The 20,006-nt window shown below is 41.3% G+C and overlaps 1 protein-coding gene across 1 annotated transcript in view; it reads right to left on the bottom strand.

The window, feature by feature from the left end:
- The window catches only part of LOC109916385 (E3 ubiquitin-protein ligase HECW1-like), a 419,523-nt gene that overhangs the window by 133,055 nt on the left and 266,462 nt on the right, over positions 1 to 20,006 (bottom strand). The window contains exons 15-18 of the mRNA XM_048617591.1: positions 19,814 to 19,948; positions 12,002 to 12,107; positions 10,849 to 10,945; positions 7,812 to 7,895 (exon numbers count right to left, since the gene is read on the bottom strand). Of these exons, the coding sequence (XP_048473548.1) occupies positions 7,812 to 7,895; positions 10,849 to 10,945; positions 12,002 to 12,107; positions 19,814 to 19,948 (422 nt within the window). The remainder of the gene's footprint in view (positions 1 to 7,811; positions 7,896 to 10,848; positions 10,946 to 12,001; positions 12,108 to 19,813; positions 19,949 to 20,006) is intronic.

Below are 20,006 nucleotides of genomic sequence, written 5' to 3'. Positions count from 1 at the left end.
CACTGAGACTTAGGACTCGGACCCCACCCAACACCACGCACCCACCCACCCCACCCGACACCACCTCCCCCCGCCATGAACCCCTTCCGCCAACTGTAACTGGATCTCGATTACCTGACCTCCGGACCACAATCAGTGAGGGTAGGTGACAACACCTCCTCAACAAAAATCCTCAAAACAAGTGCCTCACGTGGCTGCTTACTCAACTCCCCATTGTACTCCTTATAGACTCACAACTGTGTGGCTAAATTCAGCTCTAACTCCAGTTACAAATTTGCTGAATACACCACTGTAGTGGGTCGGATCTCAAACAATGACGAGACAGAATATAGGAAAGAGATAGTGTCATGGTGTAAAGAGAAAAATCTCTCCCTCAATGTCAGCAAAATGAAGGAGCTGATCATCAACTTCAGGAAGCAGTGTGGAGGACACACCCCTGTCTGTATAAATGGTGCTGAGGTGGAGGAGATTGAGATCTTAAAGTTCCTGGGAGTAAATATCACCAATAACCTGTCCTGGTCCATCCGTGTCAATGCTACAGTCAAGAAAGCACACAACTGCCTTTACATCCTCAGGAGGTAAGGAAATTCAGCAAGTCCACAATGACTCTTACCAATTTTTATAGATGCACCGTTGAAGGCATCCTGTCCACATGCATCACAGCTTGGTATGGCAACTGCTCTTCCCAAGTCCGCAAGAAATTACAGAGAGTTGTGAATGCAGCCCAGTCCATCACAAAAACCAACTTTCCTTCCACTGACTCCGTCTACACTCCCCACTGCCTTAGGAAGACATTCAACATAATCAAAGACCCCTCCCAGCCCGTTTATACTCTCTTCCATCCTGCTTCATTGGGTAGAAGCTACAAAAGTTTGAAAACATCTATCAACAGATTCAAGAACAGCTTCTTTCCCGCTGTTATCAGACTTATGAACGGGCCTCTCATGTATTAAAGTTGACCTTTTTCTGCACCTTCTCTGCAGCTGTAACACTATATTCTGCATTCTGTTCTATTATTATGATGTACTTATGTAAGGTATGATTTGTCTGGTTAGCACGCAAAACAATACCTTTCACTATAACTCAGTATATGTGACAATAATAAATCAAATCGAATCAAAAAAAGTCATTGGATCAGATTTTCCTCTCCTCATGCTGAGAAATCTCACACCGGGAGGCCTAAACTGAAGACTTGGAAGCCTGCAAGTTTGTAATTAACGGCTAATTTACAATGGATGCCTTTTCTCCCCCTATAAGAAACACACATGTTGTGACTTGATGCTTAGATTGTGACTTGACACCAGGATGACTATTTAAATGCTGGCTTCAAATGAAATTTTCCCTGACAATTGAATTTCCATTGAAGTATATACCTGAAGGTTGTGAGACTGATACCAGGTACAACTGTTTGTCACTTGATGGAAAGCACGCTATGGAAATTGGACCCTTTGTGGCAAGTATGTTTAAAATCTCTTGTTGACTCTAAATATGAAAAATGAATGTTGTTTGATTAGTTAAATGTTTTAATTCAGTGACTGATTGCAAAGTTCAGTCTATAAAAGTTACATTTAGTTATTAAAAGCCTTGTGTAGATGTTCAGAAACATTCAGGTGCTTTGTTAAGTGGATAAAGTACTCATATGCATTCAACAGAACTGAGAATCTGATTTAAATTGGTCAGCTGTACATTGTGTGATCTTTCCATTGATTTAAAGCCCAGTATCTGTAGTGGTACTGAAATAAAATGAAGAAGCCAGATGTTGTAACTGCAACTTTATCTAGTAGGCTCTCAACAAAAAGGATCATGTGGGTGAACCCCAGGTTAGGCAACTTCAAAGAATGTTCTATTGAGCTCTATCGGCTTTGTTTATTCATTTGAGCAATGGAATCTCATTATAAATATTAGCCATGTTCCAAATGCTATTAAGGTATTTATCCTGGCGGGCATTGTTTACACAGATGTGGATGGGACTATGCCCTTTGCTTTGTTGACAGTTTTATGAACAGGTAACAGAATCATATACATATAATTATAACGAGACAGATTTGTGAATGCCTGTTTGGTTATATTGTTAGATTAGTTTTACTTGAGAGAAGAGAGTATTTTAAAGGATGTTTCAATGGTTTTGAGTTTGATTGTTGTTTTTTTCATTTAAACTAGAGTTTGAAATTTTTTTTATTTCACGAGCATTTCAAAGATGACTTCTCCATTTTTTTGCCACATGAATTCTGTACATATTGGATAATGGGGAATGAGATATTGAAGATGCATTGGCATATACAGGTCACATAGGGGTTGGGAGGACGTTGGGCGGACATGGAGATTTGGAAGGTGCATTGAATATTGAAGAGGCAAGAAGTAGATGATGGTTTGTGAAAGGGGTGTGCAGAATAGGGGAAGCTGCATGAGTGCATAGAAAAGGAAAAGAGGATTGGACAGAAAGGACAGGGATGATTAAGGGGTGGAGAGCCAAACAACCATGTAGAGAACTGGGTTGGGGGAGATAGTGATGTAGCAGTAACATCATTAGACTAGAAATCCAGAGCCCCAGGCTCATATTCTGGGAACGTTGGTTTGAGTCCTATTTAAATTGAAAAAAAAATTCTGGAGTAAACAGCTATCCTATTGATAATCCTGTAGCCATTCTCGATTGTCATTAAAAAAAATACACACATGCTTCATTTAGACCTTTAGGAAGGGAACTATGCTATCGTTACCGGGTCTGGCCAACATGTGACTCCAGACTCACAGCAATGTGGTTGACTCTTAACAGCCCTCTGGACAATTGTGGATGTGAAATAAATAGTGGCCTAACCAGCAAAGCTCACATCCCATGAACAATTTTTTTTCACAATTCCAGAAAATTGAGGTAGGCCTTCTCACCTGCTCAACTCAGCATTCGTTCAGCTCTGACCTACTTTCTGAGGTGGCAGCCATGATTCCAAACCAGCCCCGACTCCAAATGGAATATGATGTCAAGCAATGGCCTGCATATTCCTATCTCAAGATAAGTTCAGTAGGAAGGGCAATCATTTTTGCACTTGGCTCATTAATCCCAATTTGCCCTGAAGCTTTGCAGCAGTTTAAATCCTTCTGGTGATTGGCCTCCATTGCTTTAGTTAGAATTATTAAATGTGTTGGTTGTTTGACAGCCTCCAAGCCTATTAATGAAGAATATATTAAGATTAAAGTGCTTTGGGGAGATCATTTCTTGCCTGCCACAGAGCTCAGAAATCCATCGAAACAATCTCCCACCTCGTTCTGGCTGATTCTTCTTTATATTTACACCAAATGGGGGAATAAACAAATCAAACAAATCAAACCAGATAAGAAATATAGGGGCATCAGGGGCACCTTAACTTAAACCAGGATTTCAAAGGAAACTTAGGGAATTTAACTAAAATGTCATTAGTGGGGATAACGTACCACAGACCCCACCATGCTGACTGACCCTGACCACCTAAGTTTCGTAAACCAATCAAAACCCAACATCTTCAACTACTCAGTATTTAACATCCTTCAATAGAGTCTATCAGATACTAAACATGGGTAACACATTCAAGCAAATGGAGTGAAAAAGAGCAAGTTCTCATGAGATCAAGTAAGCATTTAGTATATTTGAATCAGCAAGATACAGATCGGCAATGACCTTATAGACAGTCTCAGAAAATCTGCTTGTTATCAACTCCAAAATGAAGGGCTGTGCAAATTTTGGCAGCTGCTTCCTACTCACTGGTTAACAGAACAGGCAGGCAGTCAGCCTGTGCTTAGTTAATGAGGCCTGTTCGTTAAACTTGCCATGGCTTCATTCTGATGTGAACGTGGCAATTTAACTAAAGCTGACAGGATCCTACCCAAAGCCGATGGACCTTTAAAATTCCGCCAAAGCTATCTATAGTAACAGTGCCTTTCCGTCTGGGGCAGGGATGCCCAATCAGCACCAGACACTCCAGCTTCTGATTCCTTTCATCCTTAAAAAACAAACTGGCCTACTGATAGGTTTGTTGAAATTAATTTAAAAAGTCACAGACAGCACTGAGGAGAGACGGTGTTCTACAGATGCAAGCTTTTTCTTTAAAGGAGAAAAAAACCAAAGAGCTGTGATGCTGGAAATCAGAGATACACACTGAAATTGTTGGAAAAAACTCAGCAGGTCAGCAAAATCTTCTTCAGAAGGGTCACTGGATCCAAAACATTAATTCTGTTTTTCTCTCCACAGATGCTGGCAGACCTGCTGAGCTTTTCCAGCAATTTGTGTTTGTGTTCAAGCATTTTCTCTCTCTAGGTTTGGCAGAATGTAGTGCAGTTCTTGTACCCATCAATACTGTTACATTTATAGATGGCACCCACTTCAGGGATCTATAATATGATAGGAACTGATTGAATTAGAGTGGTGCTTCAGAGAGGGGAGCTGCCACTCAGCCCAATGTACTCCTACTAACAGAAACAGGAATCATCGTGTGTTTTATTGTCAATTTCCATTCAATCCTTTGTTTTGACAAGATAGCCTTTCAGAGCTAGATAGATTTTTTTAAGAAGTTGTTTGAAAAATGGAATGGTTAAAACTTTAGAAGGAGAGAAAGACTTGCAGTTATGTAGCACCTTCGTTAGGCCACAATATAACCAATGAAGATTTCTTTCAAATGTACTTGTTGCTGTATTGTAGAAAATGGGTCACCAATTTGCGCACAAGTTCCCAAAAATAGCAATGGAAGTCAAGCAGGAGAACAGCTCCTATGGAGAAAAAGACTGATGCAAATTTGAAAGACTGATAGAACTTTTCCTAGACTGCCGCATTGTAATCATTGTAGTTTCACAATTAATACTCATTACTTACTTAGCTGAGATGGTGCATGCATGTGGTAACAGAAGAGAAGATAGTTTACTGCCAGGTTTTACATTTTAATGGTGATTTACTGCAGGAACCTCTAGAAAAGTAATGTGCTAATTTCTGATCTAAAATTTGGTGAGTTCACACATGTTTATAATTCTCTGTGCAGCCGTTGGCATGTAGAAGGGTACTAATATATTAATTAGCCAATTATTCTTCCTGGCTCCCAGAATGTCCAGAGGCAATAGCAATTTGTAATCTTGGCTGGAATCTCATCAGGTCCTGACTGAGCGATGTGGGCTATGGCAGGATGTGTGTTGGAATCAGGTGAGATATTCGGTGAGGCATATCTTGATGCCAAGGTCATCTTATCTCAGCTAATTCACTTTTTTCATGGGCATGGTGAGGTTGTCGTGAGGCAGCAGTAGTTCCCAAATGGCTCTCACTATTGCTTGTTAAATGTATTGTTAACCTCCAAATTGCAACGGGTCGTGATCTTGCCAAACTTTCCATACTAAGTAGCCATCGGGGAAAATTGACATGGAAGCCAGAGTGCATTCTTGATAGGTTCCTTTCGCTGCTTGCTCTGACAGATCTCCATGTTGCATACTGGGCACCAACATCTCAGATGTGCTCCTGTGGCACTATGTACAAATAGGCCAGTCAAAGGATGCTGGCACCCAACATGAGCCAACCTCGAGGATCCCTCGTGGCACATCTCTGGTCCACTACAGTGGTATTTTTACAAGTTCAATGCTGCACCAACAATGATCATTGCAGTCAGCAGTAAGGACTCTGTGCATAGGGACATGCACCCAGTTTATGGACTGGACCAGGTTATGTCTCTGGGCTCTTCACTCAATGTCATAGCGCTCACTCACTCAGAACCTACCTTATGCTCAGCTTGCCTGCCTTGCCTTTTTGCACTTGTCCCCTCAGACAGAGCTACCAGGCTCCAATTGCTACTGTCTTACTGTGCCATTTAGTGCAGACACAGAGGAAAGAGGTTTGCCACAGTTGTCAGCAGACTTCAGTCCAGTCAAGGGGTTAGCCTTTGCTCAGGGGCCACAGTAAGTCAAACACAGCCTCCAACATCAGGCCAGGCACTGCTCAGGCTGGTCAGAGGCAGGATCCTCTCCACATAAGAGTTGAGGTGCTGAATTGTGGCCAGTATACCACCTGTTTTGACTTGTTTTGCCCTATTGTGGACTGTTTGCTCTTGAAGAAAGAGAGAGGCAGATATTATGGGAGATGAAAGTGGGTGGCACAGCTATTACTGTTAGTGTACAGGTGTACCGAGGGAGTGGCAGCAAAGATGGTGTGCAGTATTAGTGGTGTCAGGTTTTGGGACGGGTGGGGGTGAGTGGGGAAGATTTTGCAGGCAGTAGTGAGAGTGGTAGAGCGTGAGCTTTGTTGTGAGATAAATGCAGCAGCAGAGATAGAGTGAGTGTGAAATACCAGAGAAAAATGGCACCTTTGTTGGCAAATTGTAGAAGGGCATTGCCTGTCTTCCCACCATGTTGGGCATACCTCCACATGGCTGAGACTACTTCTGTCAGACTGGCAGCCTCGAATCAGGCTGGTATGGTCTGGTGCTGTCACCTTGACTTCTGGTCCTGGGGGAAAAGAAAGTTCTGTCTGCGCACCACCTCAATCAGCAGGCAGATATTAGGAACTGTACAAGGCAGCTCTGGGCTGACAGTTCTTCTCCAAGTGCACAACAGCCTTTTAAGTATGGTGCTGATACAAAGAATGCCTGTCAACTCTGGGATCTCCAGCAACTGGTGAGTTGCTCCACGAACAGCACATGGTAAATGTGGTGGAAATTGGAAGTGATGTTCACTCTGAGGCTGAAATACCAAATTATGCAAGGAGTTTGGTAAGATATGGTGAGAAAACTCATTCAGCCTCACAATGAGAATAAATCTACCAAACTCAACGTGACTCACACTTAACCAAAAAATTGTAAGATTCAGTCTCATGCTTTAGACTAGCAGTTAGCTACCCACTTGAAATCGTATCGTTGGAGACCCAGCTGTGAGGATGTTGGCTGAGGTTACATCTTGGGGAAAGGTAATTGATTTGGGTTACTGACCCTATCAGTGAAACAAGGTCTCTGCTCCAAGCCTCATCATGGCAAGTAGTTACCAGAGAAAATGTTTTGAAGTTGTTCTCAAAGTCTCTTTGAAAAGAATGCAATATCCCTACTGACTGGTAGGAATCTTTTGCCGAAGACTCTCCAAAGTGGAGAAGAAGTATGTGTAATGGTGCCAACCATCTGGAGCATCTCCAAAAGACCAAGGTGAAGGCTAAATGAAGTGTGTGATAAGCCGAGCTTCTGACCTATGCAGCTCTTCAAACAACTTGTGCCCCATCAGTGACATGGTGTGCAGATCCAGTATAGGGCTGTTTAGTCACGTCAGCACCCACAGTACCAGAGTGGAAGAGAGAGCCATCCTTGGCTTTGAGGGACTGCCCTTATAAGAAGACTGGTGAATATTGAAATGGAGAAGAAGTTAGGTATCCTATTTCTTGAGATACAGAAAGAAAGAAGAATGAGGTAAATGTAGTAATGCCCTGTTAGATCAGTAAAGTGGGAATGACCCAACAAGAGAAATGCATTTGTTTTATACTAAAGGCCAATGAGATCCTGTATGATGAACAGTAAATGTTAAATTAGCCGGTAATGTGGGATAGTGTAGATTGGTTTATCTTTTTCTTTTCTCCTTTTTCAGGTGCAAATTGAAATTAAGTAAAGCAAGATATAACGACTACTTTGTATGATCACCTATGCGTTGAAAACATAGCTTACTCATTTACATCATCTACATCCTACTATGTCTCATTTACATCATGTCCATTTTAACAGCTAATACCTGTACATGATATATTCATATACTGGTGTCAGTTCCCTATAAAATCATAACCAAATGAAATAAATAAATTCAGGGAAATTAATAGATTCAAAAAAATGTTTTACCTCAACAAAATAACTAAATCTGCATCGCATGATAACTTCTCCAGACCAAGTGTTCCTTCTGTCCGAATGCAATGGATTTTCTCCCTGAAATAAAGTAATAGAGGACTAGAGAAATTGTGAAGAAACTTATTAATTTACCACTTAATAACAGGTAATGAATAAAGCAAATTTGACCTGGACCATTTAGGTATATTTCCCACTGATCAGTATTCAACATTTCTGACCCAGTAAAAGATAACTTGTCTTCACCAAATAACTCCAGAATACACCAGCAAAGAGTTGCTGGCAAGGACCTTCACTCAGAAGTATCAGAAACTGGAAATGCGATAGCATATTTCAGAAACTCAGGCGTACATAAAATCAGAAAATTACCCATGTTTTCCATCTACCATCTTCATATTGTCCAAATTTTATGTATTTTTTCTTGTGATCTAAGCATTTGTGTAAATATATATATAAAAGTAAATAGATTTACTCAGAATATTCAATGGGTCAGACCAAGGTCCTTCCAGTAACAAAGCCCAGGGTTTGGGCATGAGTTCTTCCTAGTTACACTAGTTAGTGCCTGTATCACAATCCTGGACTGAATCCCTTTCTAGTCTGTATAATTTAGTACCGCAGTTAGTGGTAAGTTAACTCACTGAGACATCGTGTGAGTTATGACATAAAACCTGAACATAGGGTTAACTTCTCCAACTTAAATGTATTGAATGTAGATTGATCCTCATGGCTCATAGACACATAGAATATAGGAGCAGGGGTAGGCCACTCAGCCCTTCAAGCCTTCTTCATCATTTAATACAATCATGACAGATCATCCAACTCAATGCCTTGTTCCACTTTATCCTCATACCCTTTGATCCCTTTAGTCTAAAGAACAATATCTCCATCTTTCTTTAAAGTCTTCAATATTTTGACCTCAACAGCTCAAAAAAAGAGCTGTTTGTCTGACAATCAAACATCATCCATTTGGGTAATGAGAGGTATAGGGAGGTGAGCATCCTATGACAAGTGATCAGCATCATCCAGAGGGGCATGGGAGCTGAGAGCCCCAGAATAGACAGTCAGCATCACTTAGATAAGCAGGCTCAATGAGAGCCCTGGGACAAACAGTCAGCATCACTTAGAGGAGAGTTGAGGAGAGAACTCCAAGTCAAGTAGTCAGAGACACAGCTAGCTACATTGGAGCTGATTGGAGTTGGTTCTCGCTCAACTACAGAGAAAGGAGATAGGTGTTTGGTGAGTCTCTATTGATAACTTTAAACAGAGTAAACAAGTTGGTGATAACATTAACAAAATAGGTATAAATATATCATATATCAATAAAAAGTTGACATAAATAGAGAATAATATAATTAAGTAATTAATTAACACTCCCTAATACTGGCTGGAGAGGTAAAATGTCAAGGCTGTAGCATGTGGGAGCTTCTGGATACCATTGTGATTCACAGTGGACTTGTCTGCAGTTAGTGTTAGAAGTTCAAGCAGCTTCAATTCAAGAGCTTATGGGCTGGAGGCTCAACTACCAACTCTGCAACAAATCAGGGAGGGACAATGTTACCTGGATTCTTTGTATCAGGAGGCAGTCATGTCATTTAGGACAGAGGCTATTGATTTAGCTTCCAGACAGAGACAGGAGGATGTGACTGTAACTGAGGTGGGTAAAGGGACCCAGCAGCCAGGATTGCCAGTTTGTGTAACTGTCCAGCGAGGTCAGAGGTTTTTCCAGGCTGCTTGAATGACAACAGGGACTTCAGGGTGGAAAAGCAAACTCACTGTGGCATCACGGTACAGTTATCAGGGGTAGATGAGAATGTGGAATTTGAAACACAAACGGAGCAGTCATGGTCTAATTGAATAGTGCAGCAGGTTTGAAAAGCTGAAAGGTCAATTCTTTCCTGTTTCATACATTCATATTTTGCTTTCTTATTGGTGTAGGAAGGCAGCACATCACAAGTTAAAAGTTAAAGTCACCATAGTCCCAGAGGACCATGGGGCTGCTCTGTCATTAGAGAGAGACAACTGCTGGTTATTTAACCTGAACATTACCATGCCTCAGGTGAGGGGAGAGGTTGAGAAGCTGGGACACTCACGGTAACATAGTCGGTACAGGAATTGAATCTGCGTTATTAATGTCACTTTGCATCGCAAACCAGCCACATGGCTGTGCTGACTGATGAATGGCTAAAACATGGGGACAAGTCATGTGATGAAACATCCAGGAATTCCGTTAATCACATTTGACAACCCTGTGTCGGGGTGCAGACATGTGCTGTGTTAATTCTTCAGTCAATAGGTCTCAGCCAGTGATAAGTAGCCACAAAATGTAGCTACAAATTAATTTGGAGCAGCAGACTTCTGGGACTTTTATACGTTTCAAACTAAAAACAATGGCAGGAATGTGATGGCAGGAACAGATATAATCTCCCTCTCGAGACTGCTCTATAAAATGAATACAACATGTGGATGTGGATTCAGGCAGTGTTTGCTAAGAGTCTGGAGATAATCAGTGCAACAGTGTTGCTGGATGTTACCAGGCAGTGCATTAAAACAGCAGCATTTGCAGAAAAAAAAGTCATGGAAACAGACGTTTCTTTCTGCTCCCTGAATACTAGATAAATTATCCTTTCCCAGCTTAGATGATGCCTTCTTTTTAAAAGCATTCCTTTAATTCAGAGTATTTGGTCTGCCTTCAATTTTTCCACTGGTAATTTGTTTCTGAAATATTTTTAGTTCACTTTGGTTCAGTGTTTTAAAACTCCCTAAACTGAACCAAACAGCCATTCAGATAAAATCTGAGATCATTGTGTTTTGCAGCCACTATAGTGTTGTTACTTTAAAAAATATAATTGAGAATAGTATCAAAATACCATTAGCTTCTCTCTCTCTTGAATCAAGTTCAGTGAACAGTAATCTGATGGTGCACGTTCTGCCATTTACAAGATGGTAAGACATTAACGTATACTTGTTCTGTCAGCCCTACAGAGTGAAATAAAATGCCAGAAGAGATCTTAACTGTCGAGATGGGTGTATTTACCTGAGTGTGTGATTCCTGCCCAGGCTCGGCTGTCGCTCTTGAAGCATTTCAAATATGTTCGACTGACGGAGAAAAGCTACAATCTTGTCATTGTACGCTGTAATTGAGGAAAAGGTAATGACCAAGGAATATTTTTAATCTTTTCTCGACATCAATTTATTTCTACATCTACTTGTACTTTTGTTCCTTTTAAAAAAAAAACTTCCTGGAAGGAATTCCTGCCTCTTGATAGTGCCCAATACTGTACAGACTGATACACTCATTTGTGTGCCTCAACACTGAGCATTGACAGTCAATTTGTCACTGGGGGAGGAGTACTCCAGCCTGGCCTGCTTATGCTTTCACCTGCAGTTCATAGCATTCACTTGAGAACAATCAGGAGCAGAAATACTGTTACAATTCTTCACCTTATCAATTGCAGGCCCCTAAAAGTGGCCCTGCTACTACACTGACTGACATTAACTAGTCTGTACAGGTTGTGTATTAAAGCTGGTCTGTGCTTTGTCAGTACAGTATAGCACATGACTACTGGCTTCCCCTGAACATTATTTTTGTTCAATTGAAGGTTATGCTTAAGATGTTTTCATGTATCAAAAAAACAGAGGAAATGCAGGGGCCAACATAACTAACATTGTAGTGGAAGGTCTAGGCAGACATTTCTGCCCCTATCCCAGACTGGTTTATTTTTCAATGCTGGTTCTATCCTCGTTTTTTTAAAAAAACTATATCATTACTTTTTTTTTCTTAATAATAGAATAAAACAGACACTGCAGGTGACACTGTGGAACTCAGAAAATGAGGTGAGGACCCATGGTTACACTTGGCTGCTGATATACTGGGAAAGCTGTTTTAAAGTCAGAATAATCTTCTATAACATGCTTTAGGGAGTAACTGTATTTCTTAAAAAGTCATTAGCACATAGAAGGGAGGTAAACATAATTAGAGAAAGAAACAGAGTTAATGTTTCGAGCCCGATATGACTCTTCTTCTCTACGATCCGTTCTGAAGAAGCATCATATTGGACTCAAAAACTAACTCCACTTCTCTCTCCTGCTGCCAGGCCTGCTGAGTTTCTCCAATACTTTCTCTTTTTATTTCAGATTTTCAGCATTCGCAATAACTTTCTTTTAGTTAAAAATACTTATCCCCTTACCCACTGGAACAACATCTTGATGGTGCTGACTGCGAATTGCTGCCACCAGAGTGTTGGTGGGTCTAGCAAGCAGCGAGGATCCTCGCACACGCGATACTTCAGATGCCTACAGAAGAAATGCATCAGAGAGTTTAACTGAGGAATTTATCGACACTTTCAGAATTTCTTAACTCTACCATGATTATTGTCCAAAAGAATTGGTTACAGTGGGTCACTAATTTTAGCCACACTAATTTTAATAAAGGACATCTTACAATACAGATAAAATGCACTTCACATGCATTTTGTACTTTAAGATTCATCTATCATCATTTAGTAATTAGCAAAGCAAAACAATGACAGAAAAGAACTGTATTCATTTTGTATAATGTCCCAAAGCATATGACATTTTCACATCTTATTTAATTTTACCATTAAAGCTAAACACTGAAAAGTTACATACAAAGTTACATTTGGGCGGCGTGGTTAGCACTGCAGCCTCACAGCGCCAGGGACCCAGGTTCGATTCCAGCCTCAGCCAACTGTGGAGTTTGTACATTCTCCCCGTGTCTGCGTGGGTTTCCTCTGGGTGCTCCGATTTCCTCCCACAGTCCGAAGATGTGCAGGCTAGGTGGATTGGCCATGCTAAATTGCCCGTAATGCTTAGGGGTGTATGGGTTATAGGAGGGTGGGTCTGGGTGGGATGCTCCAAGGGTCGGTGTGGACTTGTTGGGCCGAAGGGCCTGTTTCCACACTGTAGGGATTCTATAAGTTCTATTCAATAAGTGCACAAATGCATAGGCTGTAAATACGTAAAGCACCGACTCAGTCACTCTCTGTTTCTTCTTTTAATTATTAAATAGAAATCCAATTAAGCACAACTAAATTTTCAATAGAGATAACAAGGTGTAGAACTGGATGAACACAGCAAGCCAAGCAGCATCAGAGGAGCAGGAAAGCTGACATTTCGGGTATGGTCCATCATTTTCTGAAGAAGGGTCCAGACCCGAAACGTCAGCTTTCCTGCTCCTCTGATGCTGCTTGGCTTGCTGTGTTCATCCAGTTCTACACCTTGTTATCTCAGATTCTCCAGCATCGGCAGTTCCCACTATCTCTAAATTTTCAATAAGCTTGATGTACAGAATATAAAATACAAGTTATGTGATTTATTTACTTTAATGCATTCCTGTTAACTTTTTCAGAGAAGGAACCAAGTCCCCATCATGGACCATTCTGATTGAGAGTTAGGAACCAAGTCGTGTTTTGTTTGAGTATGGCCAAAATTAAATGGATACACTTAGATTCCAGTTCTAGCATTTCACCTACCCAGGAAATATACAGTACCTTTCTACTGGGGTCAGTAGAAAAATGTATGTGACAGCACATTCTTAGTTTTGATGGAACTTAAGAACACAAGAAATAAAGCAAGAAGAAAACCATACATTTCATCATTCAACGAAGATTATGGTTACTTCTCAGCCTCAAATCCAAGTTCTCACCAGCTCCCTATATATCTTTTAATTCTTGGACCAAAAATCTGCAAACTTTAGTCATAAATGTATTCAAAAATCGAGAATCAACAATCCCTTGAAGTGGAGAATTCTAAAATTTTAAATTTTTGACTGAAGAGATTTCTCCTCATCTCAGTGCTAAATGATCAGCCTCTTATCCTGAGACCATGCACCCATGTTCTAGATCCTCCGACCGGGGGAAACAACCTCTCAGCTTTCTATCCTAAAAGCATCTACTTAATTTCGTAAGTTTCAATGAGAACATCTCACATTTTTCTAAACTCCACAGAGTATAAGCCAAATTTACTTGGTCTCTCACAAAAAGGCAACTCTCTCATTATAGGATAATCCTCTCATCACAGATACTAAGCCAATGACTCCTCATTGTGTGGCCTCCAATACAAATATATTTATTCCTTAAATATGGAGACCAAGACTTTGTGAAGTATTCCAGTGCTGTTCCAACAAAGCCCTCTACAACTGTAGCAAGACTTCCTTATTCTTCCACCCTAACTTCATTGCAATAAATACCAACATCACATTTGTTTTCCTTAATGCTTGCTGTACTTGTGCTCTAACTATGTGTTCCTTGTACAAGCGCACAGTAGTCTGTTTGAACTGCAATATTTACAAGTCTTATCCCTTTCAAAAAATATTCTGCTTTGTCTAAACTTATTTAAGGTTTGCTAAGTCAAAGTGAATAACTTCACATTTCCCCATTTATATTATCTGAAACCTTGTTGCCTGCCTATATCATTTTGCAACCTCTTCTGCCCTTTTCACAGCTCACACTTCCATCTAGATTTGTATTGTCAGTATACAAAGGTACATTACTCTCTGTTCCTATATCTAAAATCATTAATAAGATTGTGAATAGGTGAGGAATCAGCACTGGTCTTTGAGGCACTCCATTCACAGGCTGCCAAACTGAAAATGCTCCCTTTATCCAAACTCTTTGCTTCCTATCTAGTAAGCAATACTTTATTCATGCTAATGTATTGCCATCTACCCCCGCAAGCCCTTACCTCGAATATTAACCTTACATGTTGTGCCTTATTGAGGTGCCCTTTGGAAATCCAAGAATTTTTGTTTACTTTTATTTATTTAAAACTTTTTAGTGGGATGTGAACATATCTGGCACTAATAGCCAACATTTGTTGCTTATCCCTAATTTCCTTTCAGATGGTGTTGGGGCACATTCTCAAACTGTTGCCATCCACCTGGCGTAGATGCACCAACAATGTTTGTTGGAAGGCAGTTCCAGGATTATGACCCAGTCACAGTGAAGGAATGGCAATGTCAGCATGGTGTGTGGCTTGGAGGGAACTTATAGATGGTGGTGTTCCCCTGGTTGCTACTACTGTTGTACTTCTGGTCAAAGTCACAGGTTTGTAAGGTGCAGTTGTAGGAAGCTTAGCAAGTTGCTGTAATGCACATTGTAAAGCATACACACTGTTGCCACTGTGCAGTGTACATGCTGGGAGTTAATCTTTAAGGTGGTGGGTGGAGTGCTGATCAAGCAGGCTGCTTTGTCCTGGATGCTGTCAAGCTTCATAACTGTTGTTGGAGCTGCAGACATCCAGACAAATGGGAAATATTCTATCACGCTCCTGACTTGTACCTTATAGATGATTGAAAGGCTTTAGGAAACCAGGTGATCAGTTACTTGCTGAAGAATTCTCACCTTCTGACTGCCTTTTGTAGCAACAGTATTTAAATGGTTGGTAAACTTTGGTTTCTGGTCAATGGTAACTCTTGTGTGTTGATTGGAGGGCATTCAGTATGGGAATGCAGTTGAATGTCGAGGAGAGATAGTTACATTTTCTCTTGTTTGAGAATGGTCATTGCCTGGCAGTTAGGTGCAATACTTTTTACTTATTAGTCTAAGCCTAAATGTTGATGCATGCAGGAATGGACTATTTCAGTTTCGGAAGAGTTATGAACACAGTGTATTCTTCAGCAAAGATCATCACTTCTGATCTTATGATGATGCTAAGGTCACTGATGAAACATGGGCTTCTGAACCATGATGCTCCTGCAATGTCTTGAAGGTGAGATGATTGGCTTCCAAGAACGACAGCCATCTTCCTCTGTGCTAAGTATGACTCCAACTAGTGCAGGATTTTCCACCAATTCCTATTGACTTAATTTTTTTGTTAAAGATTCTTAGCTCTGTGCAATCAGCAATGAACATTTCCACTTCTGATCTCATTTTTGAACGGAGGTCATTGCTGAAGCAGATGAAAACAGTGGAGCCAAGGACATAGCTTGAAGAACACCTACAGTTATGTCCTTGCACTGAGACTATTCACACCCAACAATTACAACCATCAGAGTTTTCACAATGATTTACACTGAATTCAGTTTTGCTAGGGCTCCTCGATGGTACACTCTGTGCACCTGTGTGATAAGGCAGAATTTGACTAATTCCTCTTCAAAGTGAGGAATACCAGCTGTAGCAAATAGATTTACAGACCATACATGAAATGCTAGTGTTGTATCATCAGTATAGAATAATTCTCTGATGAAAAATATGGAGGTCCTCTTATAAGGACTTGGTGATCCTTTGTATTGGATATCAGGCAAGCAGATCTGTAAAGCTTTCCATCAGTTTTCCTACGTAAGTAGATGACCTATGTAGGTGACCAAAGAATAAAACAGGGGCAAAGAGATTATGTAAAAGAGTGTTAGTGCTAGAACAAAACCCTGTTTGACTCAACTGCAGATCTCAAAGAATTCTGATGCTATCTCATCATAGTTGACCTTACCCATCACTTTGTCATGATAAGGGATCACATTGAGCAGTTTCTGCGGGCAGACAATTTTTCTGCAGCAGCTTACATAGACCGACCCAACTCAATGAAGGCAATATATGGGTGGAATCTCCCCAGGCCCTGAACAACATGGGCAATGGTGAAAAAAATTGGAAAATTGAGTGAGATGTTGAGTGAAGCTCATCTTGACTTCGAAACCAAAAAGTTGTATTTTTCAACAAGTCTCAGATGTCAAGGTGACTTGCTGTCTAGTTAGCAGTGAGAGGCCAATTAACATGGATTAGAATGCTTTATCACCTTCATTACTACCTAACATTGCCTCATCAATCTACATTACCATCTGGCAGAAGGCCATGGTCAGTTGGTCAGATCCAATATAAGCAGTCAGGTTTCCAGGCAGACATCAGTCAAAGCTCTATCAGTCAGTCTGGGGAGTGGCCATTATCAGTCCTGAGGGTCAACTCAATCAGCATCAAAAGGGTGTCAAACAATACTATTGTGGTAGGGAATTGTGGACTTGGGGGATTCAACACTCAGGATTGGATGCAGCAACTTGGGATACAGAGGGGACAAGAACCATGAACGGTGAAATTTGACACGGAAGTGAGAGATTTAGAGGTAGTTACCACCACTGTGCCCTCAACGGGGTCATGTGCATCACAGTGCTGGGCAGGACTAACCTTTCGTAAAAGATTTCAGGGTTAAGCATTAAAATTGCAGTCACAGTTAGAAGTGCTGGATGGAAACATGTGGGGGAATCAGTGCTGGTGAGCTATCCAGGGAGTGCACACATAGAAAGGGACATGGAGTGGAAGGGGATTTCACCTGGATTCATGGTGCCAAGCATGACCGGTATTTCCTTTTGTGATCTCTCAATTTCAAAGTGCATCCTATGAATGGAAGATGTCTGTGAATACACCTGGAATAGATAGAGTCAGGGCTAAAAATCCAGGCTTAACTTGTGCAGAGTACAGAGATATTCATGTCATCATGCGTGTGAAATACATTAACTATACAACAGTGTGGCATGCAAATGCTGGTGACAACAAATCTTGACCTCATCATTGATCCTTGCAGATTGAAATTGGAAATCTCTGTGGAGGAGAGTTCAATACTCATGCAGCCTTTGTGATCTCCTACTGTCTATTTGCCTCATGTCTAGTGCTGCACTCATTGGAATAAGATCCAATGTTATGTCATGTTCAGGGACATTCCATCTCCCACTGCATGGAGTTGTATCCAAAACCATCATTTGTGTGTGATTTGAATGCTAACTGCCCACATTACTAAGTACCTGTTCATTCCTTATATTGTCCTCCCAAGATTGTTGCCAGCATGACTGATGAATCCAGCCACTGGTATCATCATCACAGTTTTTGTGCTGTACCAAAGATGCAGAGAAATTGAAAAGGATCAGATGTGCCATAAGCCTAGGACCAACATCAATTTCCACATAAAGATGTCGCAGTTTAAGTTCTCCTCAGGATGCCCTGGATGTACAAGAGATCCAGGGTCTATTGTCCTTCCATGCCATTTACTTCAGATACATGAGGTGCAATGTTGGTGCAGATTGAGGATGTCCTAAGACACTGTCACAAACTGATGGTCGATGCTGCAGTGGAACCTGTGTCTTGAAGTCTGTGTCCTGGGTGGTGATCCTATCCCAGTCCCTGTATGTGATAGCCTCATACTGAACAGTGATAAGATGCTGGGTTACAATCTAAGAAGAGGAGACTGGCAAGCTGTAAGAGAAAATGTGTCTAAGGATACACAAGTTGAGTGGTCTGGTGCTAAAACAGTGTTTGTGGTAGGTGTGAGCACTCTTATGTGCAAGCAAGTGTCAAGGAAAGCAATGTGCCACCTAAATGTTGTGAGTAGCGTTGGTTTCTGGCTGCTATTCCACTATATTGACTTTGGCTGTCAATGCTCGACCAGGCACACGGTTGGGGGTCAAAAATAACGCTGCCACCAGGGATCCTGGGATAGCTCAGTAATGGCAAATACAGCTGCTGACAGCAATGGTGAAAATTGAGCTAGAATTGTACGAGGGTGGCGTGTGGACAGAAAGGGCAGAGGAACATGGTACCTAGCTAGTGAGGTGACTTTGGGATGATGGAATGAGAAAACTCGTTAGAACTCATGGAGAGAAACTCCCCATGGAACTCAATCAAATTGACAGCCAATTTCTGGTAAGGTTCAGTCTATAATATTCCTTAATGTTTATGGCATTCAGTTGTTGGACTGAGAAGCTGATATCAATTGTAGATCTTTCAGTGCTGAAACGACATTGAAATTTGGGATAGCTGCAACAGGCCAAAAACTCTGACAAGGCCAAAACAGGCAAATGCTTTTGCCATGATGCTCAGCAGGGCAATGACTTGAGCAGTTGTTGCATTTGATTCATTCACCCTGGATAAGGGTCACAATTCTTTTCATCATACAGATCCTGGTGCTCCTTTCATCCAGCAGAGACAGAGAGTTGACACAGATAATGTGGGAGTGTTGGATTACCATGCTTCATGAGTTCAGAGGCTGTTGCATCAGCACCTGCAGATTTGGGCATGGCAAGTGTATCAGTAGTTCTCCTAAACTCCTCCACTGCAGAGTCACTGTCCCATCTGCAGGTAGTGTTCCAAACTTCCTTGGTGAATGATGTGGCCAAAGAAGGATCTCAAGAGTCTCAACTTGTTATTGCTGTGATTAACCCAGTGACAAATGTTCCTGCCAACTTGCAGCCTTCCTGGAAGCAAAGAGAGTGGATTGCAGATTGCCATTTGATGGGAAGAGGGGGCCATTGATTAAAGGCAATGTGTGATCATCGAAGGCGTAGCTATTAGGCTGGGGCATGTTTCATTTCTACTGAGAGTCAACACGAACCTGCTCTTATTTCTTAACCTTCAACTCTCTTCTCCCAGCAACCTCTCGTTTGGAAACTCTCCCCACACACTTTGCATACATCACTTATGTTGCTCCTAGATTCTTGGATTCTAGCATTATTCTTCCGGCAGCAGCGATGGACTCCTCAGTGGTGCTGCAGGAATCGATGGCCTCTGATTAGCCAGAAGCCTCTTGTGGGCAGGGGCTTAATATCGGCCTGATTGGCCAAAGATCCGGTGGGCCTCTCTAAAAGAAGCAGCATGAAATTCTTGAAGGCTATCAACTAGCGGATAAGACCTATCTCAGCTATGGGACATTCTGAACTATAAATCCATTTAGAGATCGAGACAATACAGCATTACCACCTCATTGCCAATGTGGCCAGTTGGCCCAGATTAGATTGGACAATCAGCCTGAAATCAGTCTGCATCGGTCTGTTCTCCACTGGCTAAAACACTTATGAAGTTGACTGCTACGGAGATTTTTCCTGCGGCTCTGTTACTTATCCTTTGTGAAATTTAAACTTAGTGGTCTGGTCCTCATGTGGTATCCTCAATGATACTGATCTGGCCTTGGGTTTGGTGAACAGTTTAGTATCGCACCACAGCCTGCCCTATTACATATTATAATAATTTTTGATCATTCTAAACAGAAGCCTAATATGTACGTACCTCTCCTGCGCTGTAACTGCGTAAACGCTGCAGATGTTGTCTGTGTGTTAAATGGTTTGGCAGACGGCCATTTTGAAGTGGAAGTCTCGGATCAATAAATGTTGTTGCTCGACTGTTGTGATCAACAAAAAATGACTGGAATGGAGAATATTTCCATTAGGAGAGCAGCATTCCTCAGCTACTAATTCAGATA

The sequence above is a fragment of the Rhincodon typus genome, chromosome 2 (genome assembly GCF_021869965.1).
Source record: "Rhincodon typus isolate 14 chromosome 2, sRhiTyp1.1, whole genome shotgun sequence".
NCBI lineage: Eukaryota > Metazoa > Chordata > Chondrichthyes > Orectolobiformes > Rhincodontidae > Rhincodon > Rhincodon typus.
This window is presented reverse-complemented; position numbering and strand designations above follow the sequence as displayed.